Source organism: Mobula hypostoma, chromosome 9, assembly GCF_963921235.1.
Source record: "Mobula hypostoma chromosome 9, sMobHyp1.1, whole genome shotgun sequence".
Taxonomy (NCBI): Eukaryota; Metazoa; Chordata; class Chondrichthyes; order Myliobatiformes; family Myliobatidae; genus Mobula; species Mobula hypostoma.
This window is the reverse complement of record NC_086105.1, coordinates 113,366,693-113,386,831: the sequence shown is the minus strand read 5'-3', so window position 1 is coordinate 113,386,831 and position 20,139 is coordinate 113,366,693. Positions and strand designations below refer to the sequence as shown.

The 20,139-nt window shown below is 40.0% G+C and overlaps 1 protein-coding gene across 1 annotated transcript in view; it reads right to left on the bottom strand.

Annotated features, from left to right (window-relative positions):
- arpc1b (actin related protein 2/3 complex, subunit 1B) overlaps positions 1-19,890 on the bottom strand; it is a 51,028-nt gene extending 31,138 nt beyond the window's left edge. The window contains exons 1-2 of the mRNA XM_063058943.1: positions 19,752-19,890; positions 15,299-15,372 (exon numbers count right to left, since the gene is read on the bottom strand). Coding sequence (XP_062915013.1) covers positions 15,299-15,362 — 64 coding nt within the window. The 5' untranslated portion in view covers positions 15,363-15,372; positions 19,752-19,890. The remainder of the gene's footprint in view (positions 1-15,298; positions 15,373-19,751) is intronic.
- Positions 19,891-20,139: the final 249 nt, after the last annotated feature.

The following is a 20,139-nucleotide window of genomic DNA, read 5'->3' as shown; positions in this document are numbered from 1 at the left end:
ATATTAACACCCATCCACTTCCCATGGACTCTACCTTCTACTTACTTTTTTATATATTTATTCTCTCCCCACATTTGAGAATACTTCGTCGTTCTCTACTTGTGGTTTGTTTTCTTTCCATCTATTGCTGTCATATTGTGCACAATATGTCTGCCACTTGACATGCTCAGCCCCACATTTGTTTTGAAGTCGTCATCACTGCTTTGGCTACCATGTTTCAATGTAGCCCAAAGAGAAAGTAGCATTAAAATTAAACTAGGAATTATAAATAGCTGGGATATGTGGGATACCAAATATTACCAGTACTTCGTGCAGAATTAAACTAGCAGCAGCTAAACCCAGTTTCAAAAAAAAAGTTACAACACCATGGTTCTGATGAAAATAGTCGCCTCCAGGTTTATAATCTAAACCACAGAGTAGGACTCAGGTGCATCTGCTTTAAGGGAAACTCAAGATTAATTTCCCTGTGCAGAGGAATGATCAGGATTAGAATAGTGGACAAAAAATCTCAAGTATAATTCAATGCAAGGTTAATTTACACCATGGTTGGTGGATTTTAGACTCCTGTGGAAGGATGTACTTGGATTAAATGAACTTCCACATCTGTGCATCAGTGTGATTTTGAAAATCATTTCAGTTTTGTTCTAGTCTATTCTTTCTAGAAGGGTGTTGGTTGAGGTTTTCTGTTAGTGTACTGTAAAATTTAGATTAGATTATTAGACTATGAGGACATGCAGTCCTCTTTTATTGTCATTTAGTGATGCATCCATTAAGAAATGGATACAATATTTCTCCAGAATGATCTCACAGAAACACAAGACAAACCAACTGAAAAACTGACAAAAACCACATAATTATAACATATAGTTACAACAGTGCAAAGCAATACCGTAATTTGATGAAGAACAAACCATGGGCATGGTAAAAAGTCTCAAAGTCTCTTCAAAGTCCCATCATCTCACGCAGACAGTAGAAGGAAGAAAAAAACTCTTCCTGCCATGAGCTCCAAGCGCTGCAAACTTGCCGATGCAGCACTCTGGAAGCACCCAAACACAGCCGACTTGAGTCCGTCCGAAAACTCCGAGCCTCCGACTAGCCCTCCGACACCAAGCACCATCTGTGCCGAGCGCTTCAACCCCGGCCCCGGCAACAAGCAATAGGCAAAGCCGAGGATTTGGGGCCTTCCCCTCCGGAGATTCTCGATCGCACAGTAGCAGCTGCAGCGAAGCAGGCATTTCAGAAGTTTCTCCAGGTGTTCCTCGGTACTTCTCATGGCTGTCTCCATCAAATCAGGATTATGCATGGCCCCTAGTTAACACATACGATATCACTCGGAACGGCCGCGCGCACTGCATCGCGCCATCTTCATTTTGGAGGTGAAAAAATATGTATATCTGCGTGATTTCTGTTGTTGAGGGTTGGATTGGGCTTGGGACTTTGGTGTTTCTAGTCATTGCTGGGACGTATGGCAGTTTTCACCTCAAGAATGAAAGTGGCTGTGCTGTCTAGCAATCACTGTTCTCCTTCTAAAACTCATTTAGTGTGCTATGCAAGAAAGGCACAGACCAATATATCTATGAATGAAAATCAAATCATTGCAAGAGCTGAGAATCTGAAATAAAAACAAAAAATGCAGGAAACACTCAGGTCAGGCAGCATCTGTGGAAAGAGTCAATGTTTCGGGTCAAAGACGGTCAGAATAAGCAAATAGTAAAGGCAAACAACAGGAATTGTGTGCAATAAAGGAACAGCAGTTATAATGGGTGACTTCAATCTACATGTAGATTGGGTGAACCAAATTGGTAAAGGTGCTGAGGAAGAGGATTTCTTGGAATGTATGCGGGATGGTTTTTTGAACCAACATGTCGAGGAACCAACTAGAGAGCAGGCTATTCTGGACTGGGTTTTGAGCAATGAGGAAGGGTTAATTAGCAAACTTGTCGTGAGAGGCCCCTTGGGTAAGAGCGACCATAATATGGTGGAATTCTTCATTAAGATGGAGAGTGACATAGTTAATTCAGAAACAAAGGTTCTGAACTTAAAGAGGGGTAACTTTGAAGGTATGAGATGTGAATTAGCTAAGATAGACTGGTAAATGACACTTAAAGGATTGACGGTGGATATGCAATGGCAAGCATTTAAAGGTTGCATGGATGAACTACAACAATTGTTCATCCCAGTTTGGCAAAAGAATAAATCAAGGAAGGTAGTGCACCCGTGGCTGACAAGAGAAATTAGGGATAGTATCAATTCCAAAGAAGAAGCATACAAATTAGCCAGAGAAAGTGGCTCACCTGAGGACTGGGAGAAATTCAGAGTTCAGCAGAGGAGGACAAAGGGCTTAATTAGGAAGTGGGAAAAAGATTATGAGAGAAAACTGGCAGGGAACATAAAAACTGACTGTAAAAGCTTTTATAGATATGTAAAAAGGAAAAGACTGGTAAAGACAAATGTAGGTCCCCTACAGACAGAAACAGGTGAATTGATTATGGGGAGCAAGGACATGGCAGACCAATTGAATAATTACTTTGGTTCTGTCTTCACGAAGGAGGACATAAATAATCTTCCAGAAATAGTAGGGGACAGAGGGTCCAGTGAGATGGAGGAACTGAGCGAAATACATGTTAGTAGGGAAGTGGTGTTAGGTAAATTGAAGGGATTGAAGGCAGATAAATCCCCAGGGCCAGATGGTCTGCATCCTAGAGTGCTTAAGGAAGTAGCCCAAGAAATAGTGGATGCATTAGTGATAATTCAAAACTCGTTAGATTCTGGACTAGTTCCTGAGGATTGGAGGGTGGCTAATGTAACCCCACTTTTTAGAAAAGGAGGGAGAGAGAAACCGGGGAATTATAGACCGGTTAGCCTAACGTCGGTGGTGGGGAAACTGCTGGAGTCAGTTATCAAAGATGTGATAACAGCACATTTGGAAAGTGGTGAAATCATCGGACAAAGTCAGCATGGATTTATGAAAGGAAAATCATGTCTGACGAATCTCATAGAATTTTTTGAGGATGTAACTAGTAGAGTGGATAGGGGAGAACCAGTGGATGTGGTATATTTGGATTTTCAAAAGGCTTTTGACAAGGTCCCACACAGGGGATTAGTGTGCAAACTTAAAGCACACGGTATTGGGGGTAAGGTGTTGATGTGGATGGAGAATTGGTTAGCAGACAGGAAGCAAAGAGTGGGAATAAACGGGAGCTTTTCAGAATGGCAGGCGGTGACTAGTGGGGTACCGCAAGGCTCAATGCTGGGACCCCAGTTGTTTACAATATATATTAATGACTTGGATGAGGGAATTAAATGCAGCATCTCCAAGTTTGTGGATGACATGAAGCTGGGTGGCAGTGTTAGCTGTGAGGAGGATGCTAAGAGGATGCAGAGTGACTTGGATAGGTTGGGTGAGTGGGCAAATTCATGGCAGATGCAATTTAATGTGGATAAATGTGAAGTTATCCACTTTGGTGGCAAAAATAGGAAAACAGATTATTATCCGAATGGTGGCCGATTAGGAAAAGGGGAGGTGCAACGAGACCTGGGTGTCATTATACACCAGTCATTGAAAGTGGGCATGCAGGTACAGCAGGCGGTGAAAAAGGCGAATGGTATGCTGGCATTTATAGCGAGAGGATTCGAGTACAGGAGCAGGGAGGTACTACTGCAGTTGTACAAGGCCTTGGTGAGACCACACCTGGAGTATTGTGTGCAGTTTTGGTCCCCTAATCTGAGGAAAGACATCCTTGCCATAGAGGGAGTACAAAGAAGGTTCACCAGATTGATTCCTGGGATGGCAGGACTTTCATATGAAGAAAGACTGGATGAACTGGGCTTGTACTCGTTGGAATTTAGAAGACTGAGGGGGGGATCTGATTGAAACGTATAAAATACTAAAGGGATTGGACAGGCTAGATGCAGGAAGATTGTTCCCGATGTTGGGGAAGTCCAGAACAAGGGGTCACAGTTTGAGGATAAAGGGGAAGCCTTTTAGGACCGAGATTAGGAAAAACTTCTTCACACAGAGAGTGGTGAATCTGTGGAATTCTCTGTCACAGGAAACAGTTGAAGCCAGTTCATTGGCTATATTTAAGAGGGAGTTAGATATGGCCCTTGTGGCTACGGGGATCAGGGGGTATGGAGGGAAGGCTGGGGCGGGGTTCTGAGTTGGATGATCAGCCATGATCATAATAAATGGCGGTGCAGGCTCGAAGGGCTGAATGGCCTACTCCTGCACCTATTTTCTATGTTTCTATGTTTCTATGAATTATACAGACGCTGGAAATTCAAGCAACACACATCAAAGTTGCTGGTGAACGCAGCAGGCCAGGCAGCATCTCTAGGAAGAGGTACAGTCGACATTGCAGACTGAGACCCTTCGTCAGGACGAAGCCCTGAATAGTAAAGGCAAATTAGTTCTCAATTACAGAGGGCCGGGGAGCACTGGATTGGACAAAGAGTATATCTCTGAAAGGGCGAGGTCAGGCTGGGGAAATGAAAAGCCGTTGAGGAAGCTGCTTGTTGAGAAGTTATTGTGGGAAGTTAAAGTGAGAGAAAACAAAGGAACCAGTAAGAAGCTGTGAATATGATGGCAACATTTTCAGATAGAGAACTAGAATTTCAGTCAAACATTTCCATATATGGCCAAATAATCAACCCTGAAACAGGAACACGTGCTGACCAAAGATGAAAGATAAAACAGAAAGGCTGTTAAAGACTTAACTTTGTTTCATACTTTATACAATTTCTATATATCCCAAAACTTCGCACTTATTTAAAAGTAGCCTCAGCTGTAATGTAGTAAATTGACAGCTAATTTTCACACAGCAAGCTCTAATGTATTTTAACAAACAAAAACTGCTGTTTGAAAATTTTCATTAAGCAGTACAGTGGATTCCATTTAATTGGAACATCAGTTAATTGGGGCAGCTGCTTATTTGGGACAACTCTTAAAGAACAAAAACTAACCAAGTAAATAGCCGAGACTCCCTTAGTTCACTTGGGACACTACATCACTTAATTGGACGGGGGACTGTCGCCAAACCGTTTCTTACTGGCATCAGTCACATACACTTTTGCGCTCGTTAGACACTAAACCACGCTTAGTGCAAACAGTTTTAAACAGTGTCAGGTGCATGTGCTTGTGTCCAACAGCAGTGATTTTTGTTACTAATAGTTGGCAAGAAATAAGTGGCAAGACAATGCAGAACAGTTTTGCTCACTGTGGTTTCAAGCATTCAGGCTTGGAGATGCTAGAAACAGGTGAGAGTGTAAACGAAACAATTCCACTATTTCAGCAAGTTAGAAACTACAAAGAATTTGAAGGTATTGACAATCATCTTCACTGTAACAATGGAAATAAAGAATTGGAGGATGCAATCATTGACAGCTTTACACGAAGGCATTCCAATATCTGTACTAGGTGTCTACACTGATTTTGTTCATTTATAGTTAATTAAAAGTACACAGTGTACACTGGATAAATTCCTCCATCAATAAATATTTGGAACTAAAAAAGTTTTATAATATTGTAATAGTATTGATAGTGTTCTAAATTTGTTCTGTATTTCATTGAAATGCATAGCTTGTTATGGTAGTTTGCCTTTTTTATAGCTTTTTAACGATTTCCATAAAACTTCAGTTAATTGGATCAGCTGCTTAACTGAACCAACATGTACTGATCCTCATATGACCCAAGGAACCGGAATCCACTGTATATATTGGCCAAGACACATTGGCTAAGTTCCCTGCTCTTCTAAGGGGGACTATCAAATATTTACATTTGCTTGTATAGTACTTTGGTTATTATCTCTTCTGGTACACAACAGCTTAAACAAAATCAGCACAAAGCATTTATTGTTGAAACAGTATCAGCAGTTTTATCACCTTTTCGCCAGATTTTGGAACACCAACTTTACCAGAGAAAGCTACTTCGTGATGAAACATTTGACAAATAATTAAACTATTGTAGGGATCTAAGTGGTTATGAATCTGTTTCGATTAATGGAAGCATGAAGGGGGCAATATAGTGTAGAGCTATTTGGACATTGAACCCATGAACACTACTTCACTACTTTATTATTTCTAGTTTTTGCACTAACTATTTAATACATGCATACTTACTGTAATTCACATATTTTCCTCTATTATTGCCGCAATGTTAACAAAGTTTGCGACATATGCTGGTGATATCAAGCCTGATTCTGATACCAAGGTATGTATATTAAAACCCAGGGTGGATGATAAGACTAGAAAACCAGGAGGAAAAATAAAGTCAGTGCAAGTAGAAAGCAGCTTATCACAATGAGACGTTTCTGATCTGCAAAAATCTGTAACAAGAATAAAAATAGTTGCGTTGGCTCAACAAACTGCAATGCATGCAGAAAACTGGCTCTGCAGCTTCCTCTGCTTCAGTCAGGCAGCTCCAAGACCCAGTCTGTTAATATATGTCATCATTTTGTGGTTTCTGGGGAAACAAAGTTTGACCAACATCCTCTCAACTGCTGCAACATCTTGTGCAGACGTAGACAAATTTGTACAATGTTTGTACTTTACAGCAAGTGAAGCACCATTGGCCTGTAGACATGGTTATTATACAGAAAATATTGCTAAAAAGGATCATAGCAAGGCCCTAAAAATAGCAAGGAGTTAACTGAATTAAACATTGGTTTTAATCATAGGCTGCAGAAATGGATACAGGCACTTCAGCCCACAAAGTTTGAGCTGACCATCAACCACCCATTTACACTAATTTTGTTATTTTTTCTAATTCTCCCCAGAGATTTTGCAACTCACCTACAACCAGGGGTACATGCATTGGCCATTTAACCCACCAATTTCTGTCTTTGGCATACAGGGTTAGGGTTAGGGATCTGATGGGATAGCGGTAGTTCTACTAGAGTGACTGTGATGTCAATTGAAAAAACATTTAGAATTGTTCTTTGGGTCAAACAACAGCAAAGCAATGAAAAATGAAAGCACCAAAGGTCAAAAATGAGGAGTAGAGATATCTTGGAGGGCTTTATGTTTGGAGGAGGTTACAAATAGGGAGGAATAAGGAAGAATTGAAATGCAAGGAAGAAATAAAAACAGATTCTGGATAATATACTTTATTCCCTGGAGTGAGAGTCGAACCAGTAGCCTTCAAATTAGATCCAGGATTGGAACCGAGACCTAGCTGATCCCCTCTGAAGGGAAACCTTCTGTATGCTTAGTTTGGTTCACGTTCAGGCAAAACTGGCCAGAAATAAAAAAAAAAGACAAAGGACACATATATCGTCTCATTCTCCAGATCGACTGCAGACAGTCTTCCTACACTCGGTTTATTTTCAGACTATTACATGTTAAGACCATAAGACATAGGAGCAGAATTAAGCCATTTGACCCCAGAGTCTGCTCTGCTATTCAGTCATGACTGATCCTTTTTTCCCCAGATTGACTGCAGTTATGGTGATGATTAATGTAAGAAATTTGAAAGTTTTTTTTTCAAATATGTAATTTCCTCAGTTTTTTGACCAATACTTACAAAAAAAATCTTCTAAGATGATTCACCAGAAGAATTATCAAATAAAATTTGATACTGAGGTATAGGAGTAATAGACAACTATGTTTTAAGGAACATTTCAGAAAGGAAGGAAGGAAAGACAAAGGAACTGATGAAGAGAAATTCCAGAACTTTGTTCAGATAGTAGCAGGGCAATGAAAACGGAATGCACTCAAGGCCAAAAATGAAGGAGTGGGGACATCTCAGAGTGTTTTATGATTGGAGGAAGTTATAAACAAGGAGGGAAGGGGCTAATGGAAGAATGGAAATCCAAGGAAGAAATAAACAACAGGTCTTTCTAATCAAGGAACCAATGGTGGTCATCAATCAGAAGGGTGAATGGTGAAGAAGCGGATGCACGTTGGGACATAAGAGAATTGTGAATGAGGTCATATGTGGAGATGAATGGGTGCTGTTGGAGATTACTTTGCACCTCTCATACAATGTTTAAGTAACTGACTGTCAAGATATCACTGGTGTTCTGAGATATGGGGAGGGGCTATCAGTCACTTAGCAATGGATAACAATTTGCTCTAATAGCTTGGTATTACAGCATATAGAGTTTGCTTTGAATCAACTGAAACTCTACTGAAAAATATTTAAATGGACATTTTCAATAATGCATAAAGCTGTTTTAAGTTCAATGACACAGTTACAACCCATAAAGAAAATCAACAAATGCAGTGGTTAGTCCCAAAATAAAATCCCACTGGAAAGAATATAAAATGTAGTCAGTTGCCCCAGCATTAATGTATTTTCTTTTTAATTGTTTTCGATTTAATGTTGAAATAGGGAAATGTTGAAAGTAGAAGTAGAAACTATATCAATACCATAACTGACTGCAAAACATAAGATCTTGTTTGTTAGACTCCCTAATGGAGAGAACTTTCTGCTTGCGACTCCATATCCTTTCTGCTATAAAAACCACCCATTTCTGCCTCTAACAAATTGTCTGATGAAACACTCATGTCATCCCCCCACTATCTTATTTTTTAATATAATTTTTATTGAGTTTTCAAAAAGAATACATGAAAAGATAATATCTACCCTCCCCCCTCCCCTTAACCCTCCCCCCCCCATATAAAGTCCTACCTAGAAAAGAAAACAAGAAAAGAAAAGAAAACAAGAAAAAGAAAGAAGAACCGCCTGGGTATTGGAAGGTTTCCACATGCTCCATGGAATTCAAAATAAATTTGGTATACTTATTCGTTACTTTCCCCAAGGGACCAAGATCTTTATCGGAGCACTTAAATATGCCATCCTATCTTTTGTAAATAAGGGCGCCAAATATTCAAAAATGTTACATATTTATCTCTTAAATTATAAGTAATTTTTTCGAGTGGAATAGAACGAGCCATTTCATTATTCCAACGATTCATACTTAAATACGAATCAGATTTCCAAGTAACTACTATAGTCTTCTTAGCTACTGCCAATCCCCCCACTATCTTAATCCAGTATTGTCACTGGCTGGCCTCCCATCACGTGAGTTCTACAAGTTCAGCCAACATAAGGTTACACCACTACTGTTACAATAGATGTACCAGTTACAGCAGCATATATATTTTGCATATGTTTAAAACAGATCAAGTCATAAATGTGCCCTATCTACAGCACAGCAAAATATACGCGAGTAGAGATAAGAAATATAATTAGACAGTTGAGAGAATTTATAGTTGGCTGTGGGTAAATTATGGTCAGAACTAACAGTAGAAGCAGGCTGTAATATTGTACTTAGAGTGGTGGGGCCTGCCCGTGCTACCAATTCCTTACACACACACACACCAGATTCATATAACATGAACGTAAAACAATTAAGTTTTCCGTAAAAATAGAAAATTACTTTCTAGAAGAGCCATGGTCAGGAGCCAGCTCGATGTATTGCAACATGAACCATCAGCAGGGTGAGCCATAGTCAGACAACTCTCAAAAGCTGGCCAGGTACATCTCAATTTTTTAAATAAATAGCACTTATTCTATTTTTATCATTTTGAAAAGGTGGCCACCCTATCTCACGATGGATGCAAAAGTCTTTTTGGCCCTGGTGTAAAGAAAAACAGCGGAGTTTGCTAATCGTTGGTCCTTAATCAACCACATTAAAAAAAAGACCAATTGGTTATTACCACATTTTTGTTTGCGGGGGGGGGGGGTCCTGTCTACTAATTGGCTTCCTGCATTACAGCAGTGCACACAATTATTTCATATAAAGCGCACTGAACGTTCTGAGGTCAGGAAAAGAATATAGATATGTATTTTACTAATTTGCAACATTTCAGTAGAATTTCATACCCATATATTATTTCTCATACTAATACTACTGAACATAATGTCACCAATATCTTGGAAACATTTTTAGGGTCACTTCTGGCAAATGAATTGATGACTACATCCAATTATGACATGAAAATAATGCAAAGTACTGGTTTCAACCAGGACAGGGTTTCCCAACTCTTTTTTATGCCATGGATCCCTATCATTAACCAAGGGGTTTCTGGGCCCCAGGTTTGGATACTTTGCACTAACAGAAATGAACGTCGGCATATTTGTTCCCGCCGCAGAGATAATCTCCTGATCTTGTGCTCTCTGCTGAGGAAGAATGCAAGGAAATTAAAGCAGATGGTTGATTTGCTGTCTACTCTTGCAACAGGCATTGCATACGTAACAGACAGATAGAACAAAGCATAGAACATTGAACAGTACAACACAGAAAAAGTTCCTACCACCCACATCTGCGCCAACCATGATGCAAATCTAACTAAACTCTTCTTCCTGCACATGGCAAACCCCTCTTCCCTGCATCTTTATGAGTCTCAGACATTGCAATCATAACTGTTTGGATGAGCTCTCTTGGCAGTGCATTCCAGATACCTACCACTACTAGTGCAAATAAAAACTTATCTTTTCACTGCTCTCTTTACACCTCTATGCCCCTCTAGCATTTAACAATTCTCCCCCGGGAAAAGTACTCTATCTATACCACTCTTAATTTTATATACTTTAATCAGGTTGCCCCTCTTCCTCCAGTGCTCTAGAGAAAAAAATCCAAGTTTCTCCAACCTCTTTTTATAGTCAATACAATCCAATCCAGGCATCACCCTTATGAAGTTCTTCTGCACCCTCCCCCGAACCTCCACTCTACCTTCTATAGTATAGTGGCCAGAAACACAGTGTACTCCAAATGTGACCTAACCCAAGTTTAACTGACTACTGAAGCTGGTTATCAAATCTATTCACACTATCCTTTGGCCTTAACAGTCACATACTTACAGATACTGATTGCAACGTTTTATATAGCTGCATCAATCTCTATCAGGTGGGGCTGCTTCCCTTCCAGGATTATTACTTTGTAAGGAACCCTGGAGAATCATATTCTGTGACGCTGATGAGAACAACCCAGAAGAGAAACCTTGGGGCCACCAACAGTGTTTTTACTATTTTCGTTGACCTGTTTTTAAAATTAGCGAGTTACAAAAGTGGTGAAGAGAGTGAGTTGTCAGAGTCAGTGCAGAAGTGGCTGTTGTAGATAGTCATGTGATGAAAGTTACAGGAATACATTCAACCACAGTTCGCACCATTAATACTGAGAAGTTCAGTTTAGCTGTTTGAATTGTAAAAAGGTAAAAGGTGAGGAAAAGAGAAGGTTGGCACACTGCAACTTAATAAATGAACCCAATCTGAACATGACTAAACTAACTGCCAAATATTTGTTGAAGTTAAACTGCAGTACATGGGCCTTACAAGCCTGGGATGGACAAGTGCTAGTAATTGAACAATCCTTCAGCATACCAGTACCTTGAACAGCAGTCTAAATCAAAACAAGCCCCAACAGCAATTTTTTTTTAAGTCAATTTGCGTTGAAATGATGGAAATGCATAGAATAGAACAATTCAATATAGAAGAACTTAAATTTTTTGATGGTTTTCATCTCTCTTTAAGGATATGTTGGGAGACTTTTGTCATTAAAAGTCTTGTATCAAAGTATCAGTCAGATGCAGATTCATTTATCTATCTCAAAACATATAGTGAAAAGCATTATTTGCATTAACAACCAACACAACCCAAGAATGTACGGGGGGAAGCCCATAGGTGTTGCCACACATTCCAGCAAGAACATAATATACCCACAATGTTCAGCAGAACAACACAAGCAACAACAACAGCAGCCCTTTTCATCCTTCCCACAGACCTACTTACACACACAGACGGGCCACCAAACTCCATTTTCTGGCCCAGAACCTCAGACATTGGGGCTCCAACTTCCTGACATGCTAACCCAGGAACTTCTGAGTCTTTGCCGAGTATTCTCAAACACGGGTTAATGTCTCAAAATAAAAGTTCAGCCACTTGTGTGGAAATTGAAAAGAAATTTCTTTATTCAGAGTGGCGAATTTTCAAAATTCTCTACTCAGAAGGCCATGGAAGTTCAGTCATTGATTGCATTCATTATGCAGAATGATAGGTTTCTGGATATTGTAAGAATTCATGGATATGAGGATAGGACAAGAAAATGATGTTGATGTCATTTTTAAGGGACGGAAGGTAGGTTCAAGGGAGATATGTGTGGCATTTTTTAAAATTTACACAGAGAATAGTGGGTGCCTGGAATGTGCTCCCAGGGGTGCTGGTGGAGGCAATATCACAGTGTTTAGGAGCTCCTAGATAGACTCATGAATATTCAGAGAGTGGACAAATATTGACTTCGTGTAGACGAAAGGGAACAGTTTCGTTTGGCACAACATCATAGGTTGAAGGGCCTGCCCCTGTGCTGTACTGTTCTGTGTTCTAGAGTATCAGCCATGGTCTTGTTGAATGATGGTATAGGCACGAGGAGTTATTTGCTCTACCCCTCCTTTCATTTCTTATGTTCTTTTAATTTTACATTTACTCTGAAAAGACGCTCATCAAAAATGTTCGGGAAGTAACATGGGATTTTCTCTTGGCCTCATAAGTAAAATTGTCTGGGGTTCTCATGAAGGGTGTTTCATCACACTGTAACAGAAATGCTGCAGCAATCTCCACGATCAAGGACGTGCAATTATGTTAAGGCACTATGACTTGAAAAGATAAAAGCTTTTGGTTCTGTGCAACTTCTGAAATAAGTCACGCAATGCTGTTCACTGTATAATCAAACTCTGCTTCCTGTTAGACCAAGTGAACCTTGATCCATCTGTGTTTGATTTACCGATGCTCTGTACAACCTGTCTCATCTTTTGCCCATCTGGAGTTTAGATCACTGTACAGTCAGTTTCAACGAATTTCATCTATATGCATACATTCCAAAGTCTGTGAAATATAACTGGCTTCTTCCATAGAGCTCTTTTTGTTGGAACTTGTCAAATACTTGCCAGTAATTGAACAAAGCAGGTCTTTGAAAATGGTGCAAGCTTCTGCACTATAATGTATAAGTCAACAAATTCAAGGCAGTGGTGTTAGAGTCAGTTACAATCCCATGAGGACACTTTGATTAGTTGATGCTGTTCTTATTATGTTGGAATGTACAGCAGAAAGCCAACAAGAAAACTTTTTCAGTCAGACTGCACTGGACATGGGAGTGACTCACAGATATTTACTGGAATGTCGCCTGAAGGGACAGACTGAATATAAGTGGTTATGTTACATATTTGTGCCTAGAAACCAAACTGCAAAGTGCTATTTTCAGCTTAGAAAATTAAAAAATCAATTCTTTCCTGAGTGAAAGATGATAATATCGGCTCTGAAATGGTTTCTGTCACTCTGAAATTTCACATGGGTGTTTCTGGATAAGAGCCATTCTTGCAACACCTTGGCTGGATGGAATAATATCATTTCTTTTGTGGGATATTGCCGAGAAATGTGGACCATTGTGTCCTGACAGTGACATTGCTGGTCAGGACAATTTCGTCACCACAGGAGCAGATTATAATATGTGCCATAACAGTCAACAATCTATCCTTTGGATCACACCCCTGATTTCAGCCCTATCCCAAACCCAGTCAAACTCCAATCTGCTGCTGCACAATGCTGTGTTCAATGTCATGGTCCCTCAGTCTTATGCCACACCATTCCCAAGACCATGATCTGTCCTGACAAAGGGCCACAGCATGAAATGCCAACTGTTTATTCCTCTCTATAGATGTTGCCTGACTTGCTGATTGCCTCCAGCATTTTGCGCACGTTATTCTGGAATTCTAGCACTTTGCGTCCCAAGATCCTAATCCCCTGGTCCATGCCTTGCAACCTTTCTGATACTCCGTCCCACAATCCCCCATACCCAAGGCACTAATCCCAAAATCTGCTAATTCATGATTCATTTTACTCTAAAACGTAACCCTCAATTTGTTGCCTGATTGTTCCCAAATCCAAGGCTCCACTTGCCAAGCCATCAATTAACACTGATATATACAAATCAACGCATGACAGGCCAAAACTCTGCTGGATTTCTCCATTCACAACTATTGATATTCCTCTTTTCCCTCAAACCTGATCATCCAAAGCACCACTGACATGATTGCAATCATACCATCAATCTCTACTTTAAGCTCAAGAGAAAGCAATGTACTATACGGAACAGCATTCGAGGAAATTCAAATTATTTGCTCCAATTTACAGAAGTGAATAATTGTCCATTACTATTTTATCCAGACACATCCCAACAAATGGGTAACAATTCAAGGTAGCAACAGCCTGATGGTGGGAACAGAGGCCAGGGAACATAGACATCCATGTTCATGGAGGCCAGTGATCCATCATTCAGCCACCTCAGTCCACTCACTTCCCTCTTCAAAAGGTTGTCCCAGCTACTTGTATTGGGTGCTGTAGTACCAAATGGTCACTCAGCAGAAGGGTTCCTGCTGCCTGACCTTGATTGCTTATCACCAGGATCAGGAAACTGGATATTTGAGTACCTGCTTCCACCTCATCAGTTTTAACCGCAATTGCCTGAGGGCTTTTAGAAAATAGTAAACTATTATTTGCAAACCTACAATAATACATAATAAAATTTATTGTGTGAAGTTAAATCAATCCCACAGCAAACCCCTTGGCATTGACAGGACTTCTAACCTCTTCCATGTGACAAGAACATGACCAGCCCACAAAATGTATTAGACCATTTTCCATTTTAAGTGGCACATGTGACACTTCATCAATTTGAAAAGATAACCATCCTCAGCAGAAGCTCACTGGGACTATTACTAAAGCACACATTTTGGGGAAATTAAACATCTCAGCAGACTGGAAACGATCTCTTTAATTGTTGCTATTCAAACTATAGCCCAGTTAACTCCAGTAACCTCCTTACCAGCCCAATCCTTAATAAACTTGCAAGTTATTCATAATTCCTTTAAATAGCCAGTTCTGTGCTGTTCAGAGTGGACTTCCTAAGAATTGGCACATTGTTGTCTGCATATACAAACTGATTTTACTGGACAATTGTCTAACAGGTGTTGCTCAGTGATCAACTTTGATTAACATTCTGGCATACCCCAATTGCCTTGTAGGTGTGCACATGATAGATTATCAAATCAAATCTTTCTACATATGCAAGGAGTGCTTTAATTTACTAATAATACAACACGGTCATTTTTGTGCCCATGTTGGAGTCCACAATTCATAGAAAACAAATACCATGTGATCAAATTCCTAGGTCTATTGATTTGGTGCAGTTTTCAAGTGTTGGGATAGGCAAACTGATCCCTTGTTACTTCTGGTCTATAGGAAAATATTATCCAAGTTTAAGTCTTCTTCATTTTACGGTCAGCTTTATTTGTCTGAGATACTCACGGGTCCTGTCTTTATTCCAAGCATGACAGCTGATTGGTTCCAGCAGGAAGCTGTGGTAAGACATAGCTGTTCTTCTAGAAATAAAGCAAATAGAGACAAGTTACTTTAAGCAACTTGAAACAATTGGTTGCTGCACATCTAAGGCAAGCACTGATGTGCTTCTCACAGCTTGGGATAAAACATAATTATACCCGGTTTTTAAAACTAATAACAAATAATAAATCATCACGCTATTCTGCTAACAAAAGAATATGGGGAGCAAGGAAAATTGCAGCCTCTGAGTACCCATAGAATATTCACTTCAGCTCCTAACATGTCTTGTGCATTTTTTCCTAAGATTTTGATTACAGATATGACATGTTTAGTGAACATTTGACAGATTAATCTTACATTTTCACTCCACCCGTATTTAAACCCTTTTGCCTATGATATCTTCGACTCGGATTCCAAGAGAATTCATTCTGATTCTAGATGAGGAACTCAAGTAGAACAATGTGTAAAGAGTGAGAGTGTCCATCGACAATGGCAGCCATAGCTTCCCCTTCTTTCTAGACTGTTACATCTCCTGTTCTTTTCTGCACTAGTGGTTGTCTCAACCCTACTCAATGACAAACTAAACAAAGTACCTCAAGTTTGAAAGCCACTTCAAAGCTCAGTGAGCTTGCAAAGATAAATGGATTTATTACTAAATAGTAATACTTCACTAGTCTTTATGTATCATCACACAGGCATTGTGCCCATTACAGTATATATGTTTACATGCTCTTCAATAAAGATGTCTAATTATTCTCATTTCATTGTTCCTTCAACATGACTCCACAAACAGGCACTACAAATATTTTCCACCAGTGTCCTGCTAAAGACTTAGACATTTAATGAGAGCACATTGAATGGAACTTATGAATTGTTCAACCTCACAAGTTACGATATTCTTCACTGGTTTAGACACCAATTTTCTGTAAGACCAGTCTGGCCTGACAACTTAGGAATTAAAATTTCAAACACAGGAGATTTGAAGGATGCTGGAAATCTTGAGCAATGCCCAAAATGCTGGAGGAATTCAGCTAGTCAGGGGGATAAACAGTCGACATTTTCGTCCTAGATCCTTCAACAGTTGAGAGTGCAATTTATTTGAGTTTAGAAATCTATTCATTGTCAAAGGTTCTAAACTCCTTTTTAACTATTTTGTTTAATATTCCTCACCTTTCCTCTTTAATTATAGCACTATGATCAAACCCATGCCTGTAAAGAAAGGGGCAGAAATTTCATTAAAACCATAATGACTTCCTCTGCCTCCATATACGGTACCAGTTTGATGCTTAATATGACTTACTATTTTTAAACATCTTCAGTTATTATAAAATACACTCATTTTTCCCTCTGTTTTTACTTGTTTGTCTTTTACCATTCCCTCACTTTGCATCTAAAAATCTCCCTTATAATTTCATCTCTCCACTTTCTATATTCTTCTAGGTTTTCTATGGAGTAAAGTTCTCAGTATCTGATGCAAACCACTTTTTTTTTGCCTTGCTCCACCCTCTGTCTAGGCCTAGGAACACTGCCCTTCATCATTGTGGCAACACAGTTACCATTAATTTCACATATCCATCTCTCAAATGCCCTTTGATCCTGCAAGACTATTCTACCATCCAATGGCCTACTAGTCACTTTAACTAAATTCCTTCCCAGTTGTAAACTTGTCCTTACCACAATTTAGAAACTTTACAATCTTAACTTTGTCCTTTCCCAAAATACACAAAATCTAACTGAATTATGATCAAAGTGTTCTCCCACTGATACTCTAATTGTACAGCCCAATTCTCTAAAACCAAATCCTGTACTGAAACTCCAAACATCCTGCCACCTCCCCGGGCTTGTTACATTCTGGCTAAAGCTTCCTCCTGAATATAATTTATGCATTCTATGGGCCTATCTATACCTTTCGCACTGACTGTAACCCAGCTTAATAATAGAGCAATTAAAATTCCCCACTATTCCCCAAAAGAGGAAGTTAAGGTCTATGCTTTCCTTTGAAATGGTTCAACAGAATCTTTTGAGAGGACAAATATAGGCCTTCAAAAAGTCAGGGGCTCCCAGAGACCAGCATTCCCTTAGCATCAGTCCAGCTAGGTACAGTATTGTCTTTTAGTCTCTGACATGCAATCAGAACCCTTCTGAGTGGTAACTGCATTACCAAGTAATTATACTGCAAAATAATGTTGAACAGAAACTTGCATTAGGAACAGAAAACTTCTTCGCTAATATTTTTGACTTGCAACACCCACTGCTCACCACAGAGGATTTCTAAAGCATTCTGCTACAGCAACTTTTTGCTTGTTCCTTTATTCTACCTTTCCTCTATGTTTCCAAAGCTTAGCTTCGAGATGAAGTAGTAAATTAGATTAGACATTGGCTTCGTGGAAGAAGCCAGTGAATGGTTGTAGATGGTTGCCTCTCTTACTGGAGGCCTATGACTAGTGGTACGTCGCAGGTATCGGTGCTGGGTCCATTGCTCTTTGGCATGTGTATCAACGATCTGGTTGATAATATGGTAAACTGGATCAGCAAACTTGTGGATGACACCAAGATTAGGGATGTAGTGGACAGCGGGAAAGACTCTGAAAGTTTGCAGCGGGATCTGAACCAGCTGGTAAATTGGGCTGAAAAATGGCAGATGGAATTTAATGTGAATGTGAGGAGTTGCACTTTGCGGGGACCAACCGGGGTGGGTCTTACACAGTGAACAGTTGAGCACTGAGGAGCACAGTATAACAGAGGGATCCGGGAATACAGATCCGTAATTCCTTGAAGGTGACGTCACAGGTAGATGGGGTTGTAAAGAAAGCTTTTGGCACATTGGCTTCATAAATCAATGTATTGAGTACAGGAGTTGGGATGTTATATTGATATTGCATATGATGTTGAGCACTAATTTGGAATTGTGTCCAGTTTTGGTCACCTACCTACAGGAAAGATGTAAATAAAATTGAAAGAGTGCAGAGAAAATTTACAAGGATTTTGCTGGTATTTGAGGACCTGAGTTATAGTGAAAGGTTGAATAGGTGAGGATTTTATTCCCTAGAATATAGAAGAGGGGGTATTTGATAGAGTGCCCAAGACATCTTCAAGGAGCAGTGCCTTAGGAATGTGGCCTCCATCGTGACGAACCCCCACCACCCAGGACGTGCCCTCTTCTCATTGTTACTGACAAGAAGGAAGCTTTGAAGCCTGAAGGCAGACACGCAGCAACTCAGGAACAGTTTCTTCCCCTCTGCCATCTGATCTCTAAATGGATATTGAACCCATGAACATCATCTCACTAATTTTCAATTACACTACTTATTTTAACTATTTAATTGACATATATGTATTTCATGGTACTGCTGCCATAAAATTTACAAATTTCATGAAATATGATGGTGATATAAAACCTGATTCTGATAATTATGAGGGGTAAAAACAAGCAGGCTTTTGCCAGTAAGGCTGGGTGAGACTACAACTGGAGGTCATGGGTTAATGGTGAACGGTGAAATGCTTAAGGGGAATATGAGGGGAACATCTTCATTTAGAGGGTAGCGAAAGTGGCGGATGCAGGGTCGATTTCAACTTTTAACAGAAATTTGAATAGGTACATAGACGGAGGGGTACATAAGGCTACAGTCCAGGTACAGGCAGATGGACTAGGCAGATTAATGGTTTGGCATGGACTAGATGGGTCGTAGGGCCTGGTTATGTGTTGTACTGTTTGATGACTAGGAATCCTCCCTAGTTGTACGACACTGGTTAATTTTCCAGCCCTAAATTTTCACGCCAATACAAATAGATCTCTGCTGTTGAAACTCTACATTCACCTTCCCAAAGGTGAGCCCAAAAATGGCTTTGACCTGAAAATGAAGTCACAATGAAAAATGTAACTACATTTCTTGGACTTTCATGCAAAATCTGTGACCGATACCTCACTCAGCATACAAAGAGTTAGGAGAAGCACCAGTCTCGGTTGAAAACTGCACTTTGAACAGGACAGCGCAAAAAAAAATATTAATTGTCAATGAGTTACTGTGCCTCAAATAGTAAGTTCTTCGCCCATCATGGCCCTGAAAAGTTTCTATGGGGCAGTGTCCTGGCTATAGAGAACAATATAACGCTCTCTTGCATCTCATTACATTCCTACAATACCGATAGTACAGAGAGCTCCCGAAAACTGCCTTCTTTTTTTCTCGTGATATGGTACTTCCCAAGGACTGAACCAAGCAAGGTATTGTTTCTACCGAGCTAATTTGAGGTGATGTCTTGGGACAAGTTACATCATTATTTTAAAAAGTTTTAATGACCCATTGCAAGCTCTGCCGAATTAGTCAGCACCAAGCGGTTCAAATGACGGATTCACAAAAGCAACTCATTAATCGTCCTCCCCACCCCTTTAAAGAAAAATATAAAATTAAATTGAACCTACCTGCAAAACAGATGCCGTGATAAGTTCAAATTTTAATTTTTTGTAAAGGACTTGCCCCAGTTCATGGACTCTGTTCCGTCAACATGAACGGCAGTGCAGTTGCGAAGGGTGGGGTGGGGGGGGGGGCGGTAGCTGAGAGAGCCTGATTCACCCTCTCCTACTTCCTCTTTCTAAGATCCGACCACTTCCTGATGTGGGCGGCTGACTATTTCAACAGCTGCGTGAAGCTGGTCTAACTGCAGCATAAAGTTCTCCGAGTTCCCGCCCTCCTTGTTTTACCCAACTGCCACTCAACCCGGTCTGCAGTTCGCTGTAGTAAATGGATTAACCATCTATGGGCTACAGCTCAGTTTATCCAAACTAAAGTTGATACATTTAAACCAGCCAG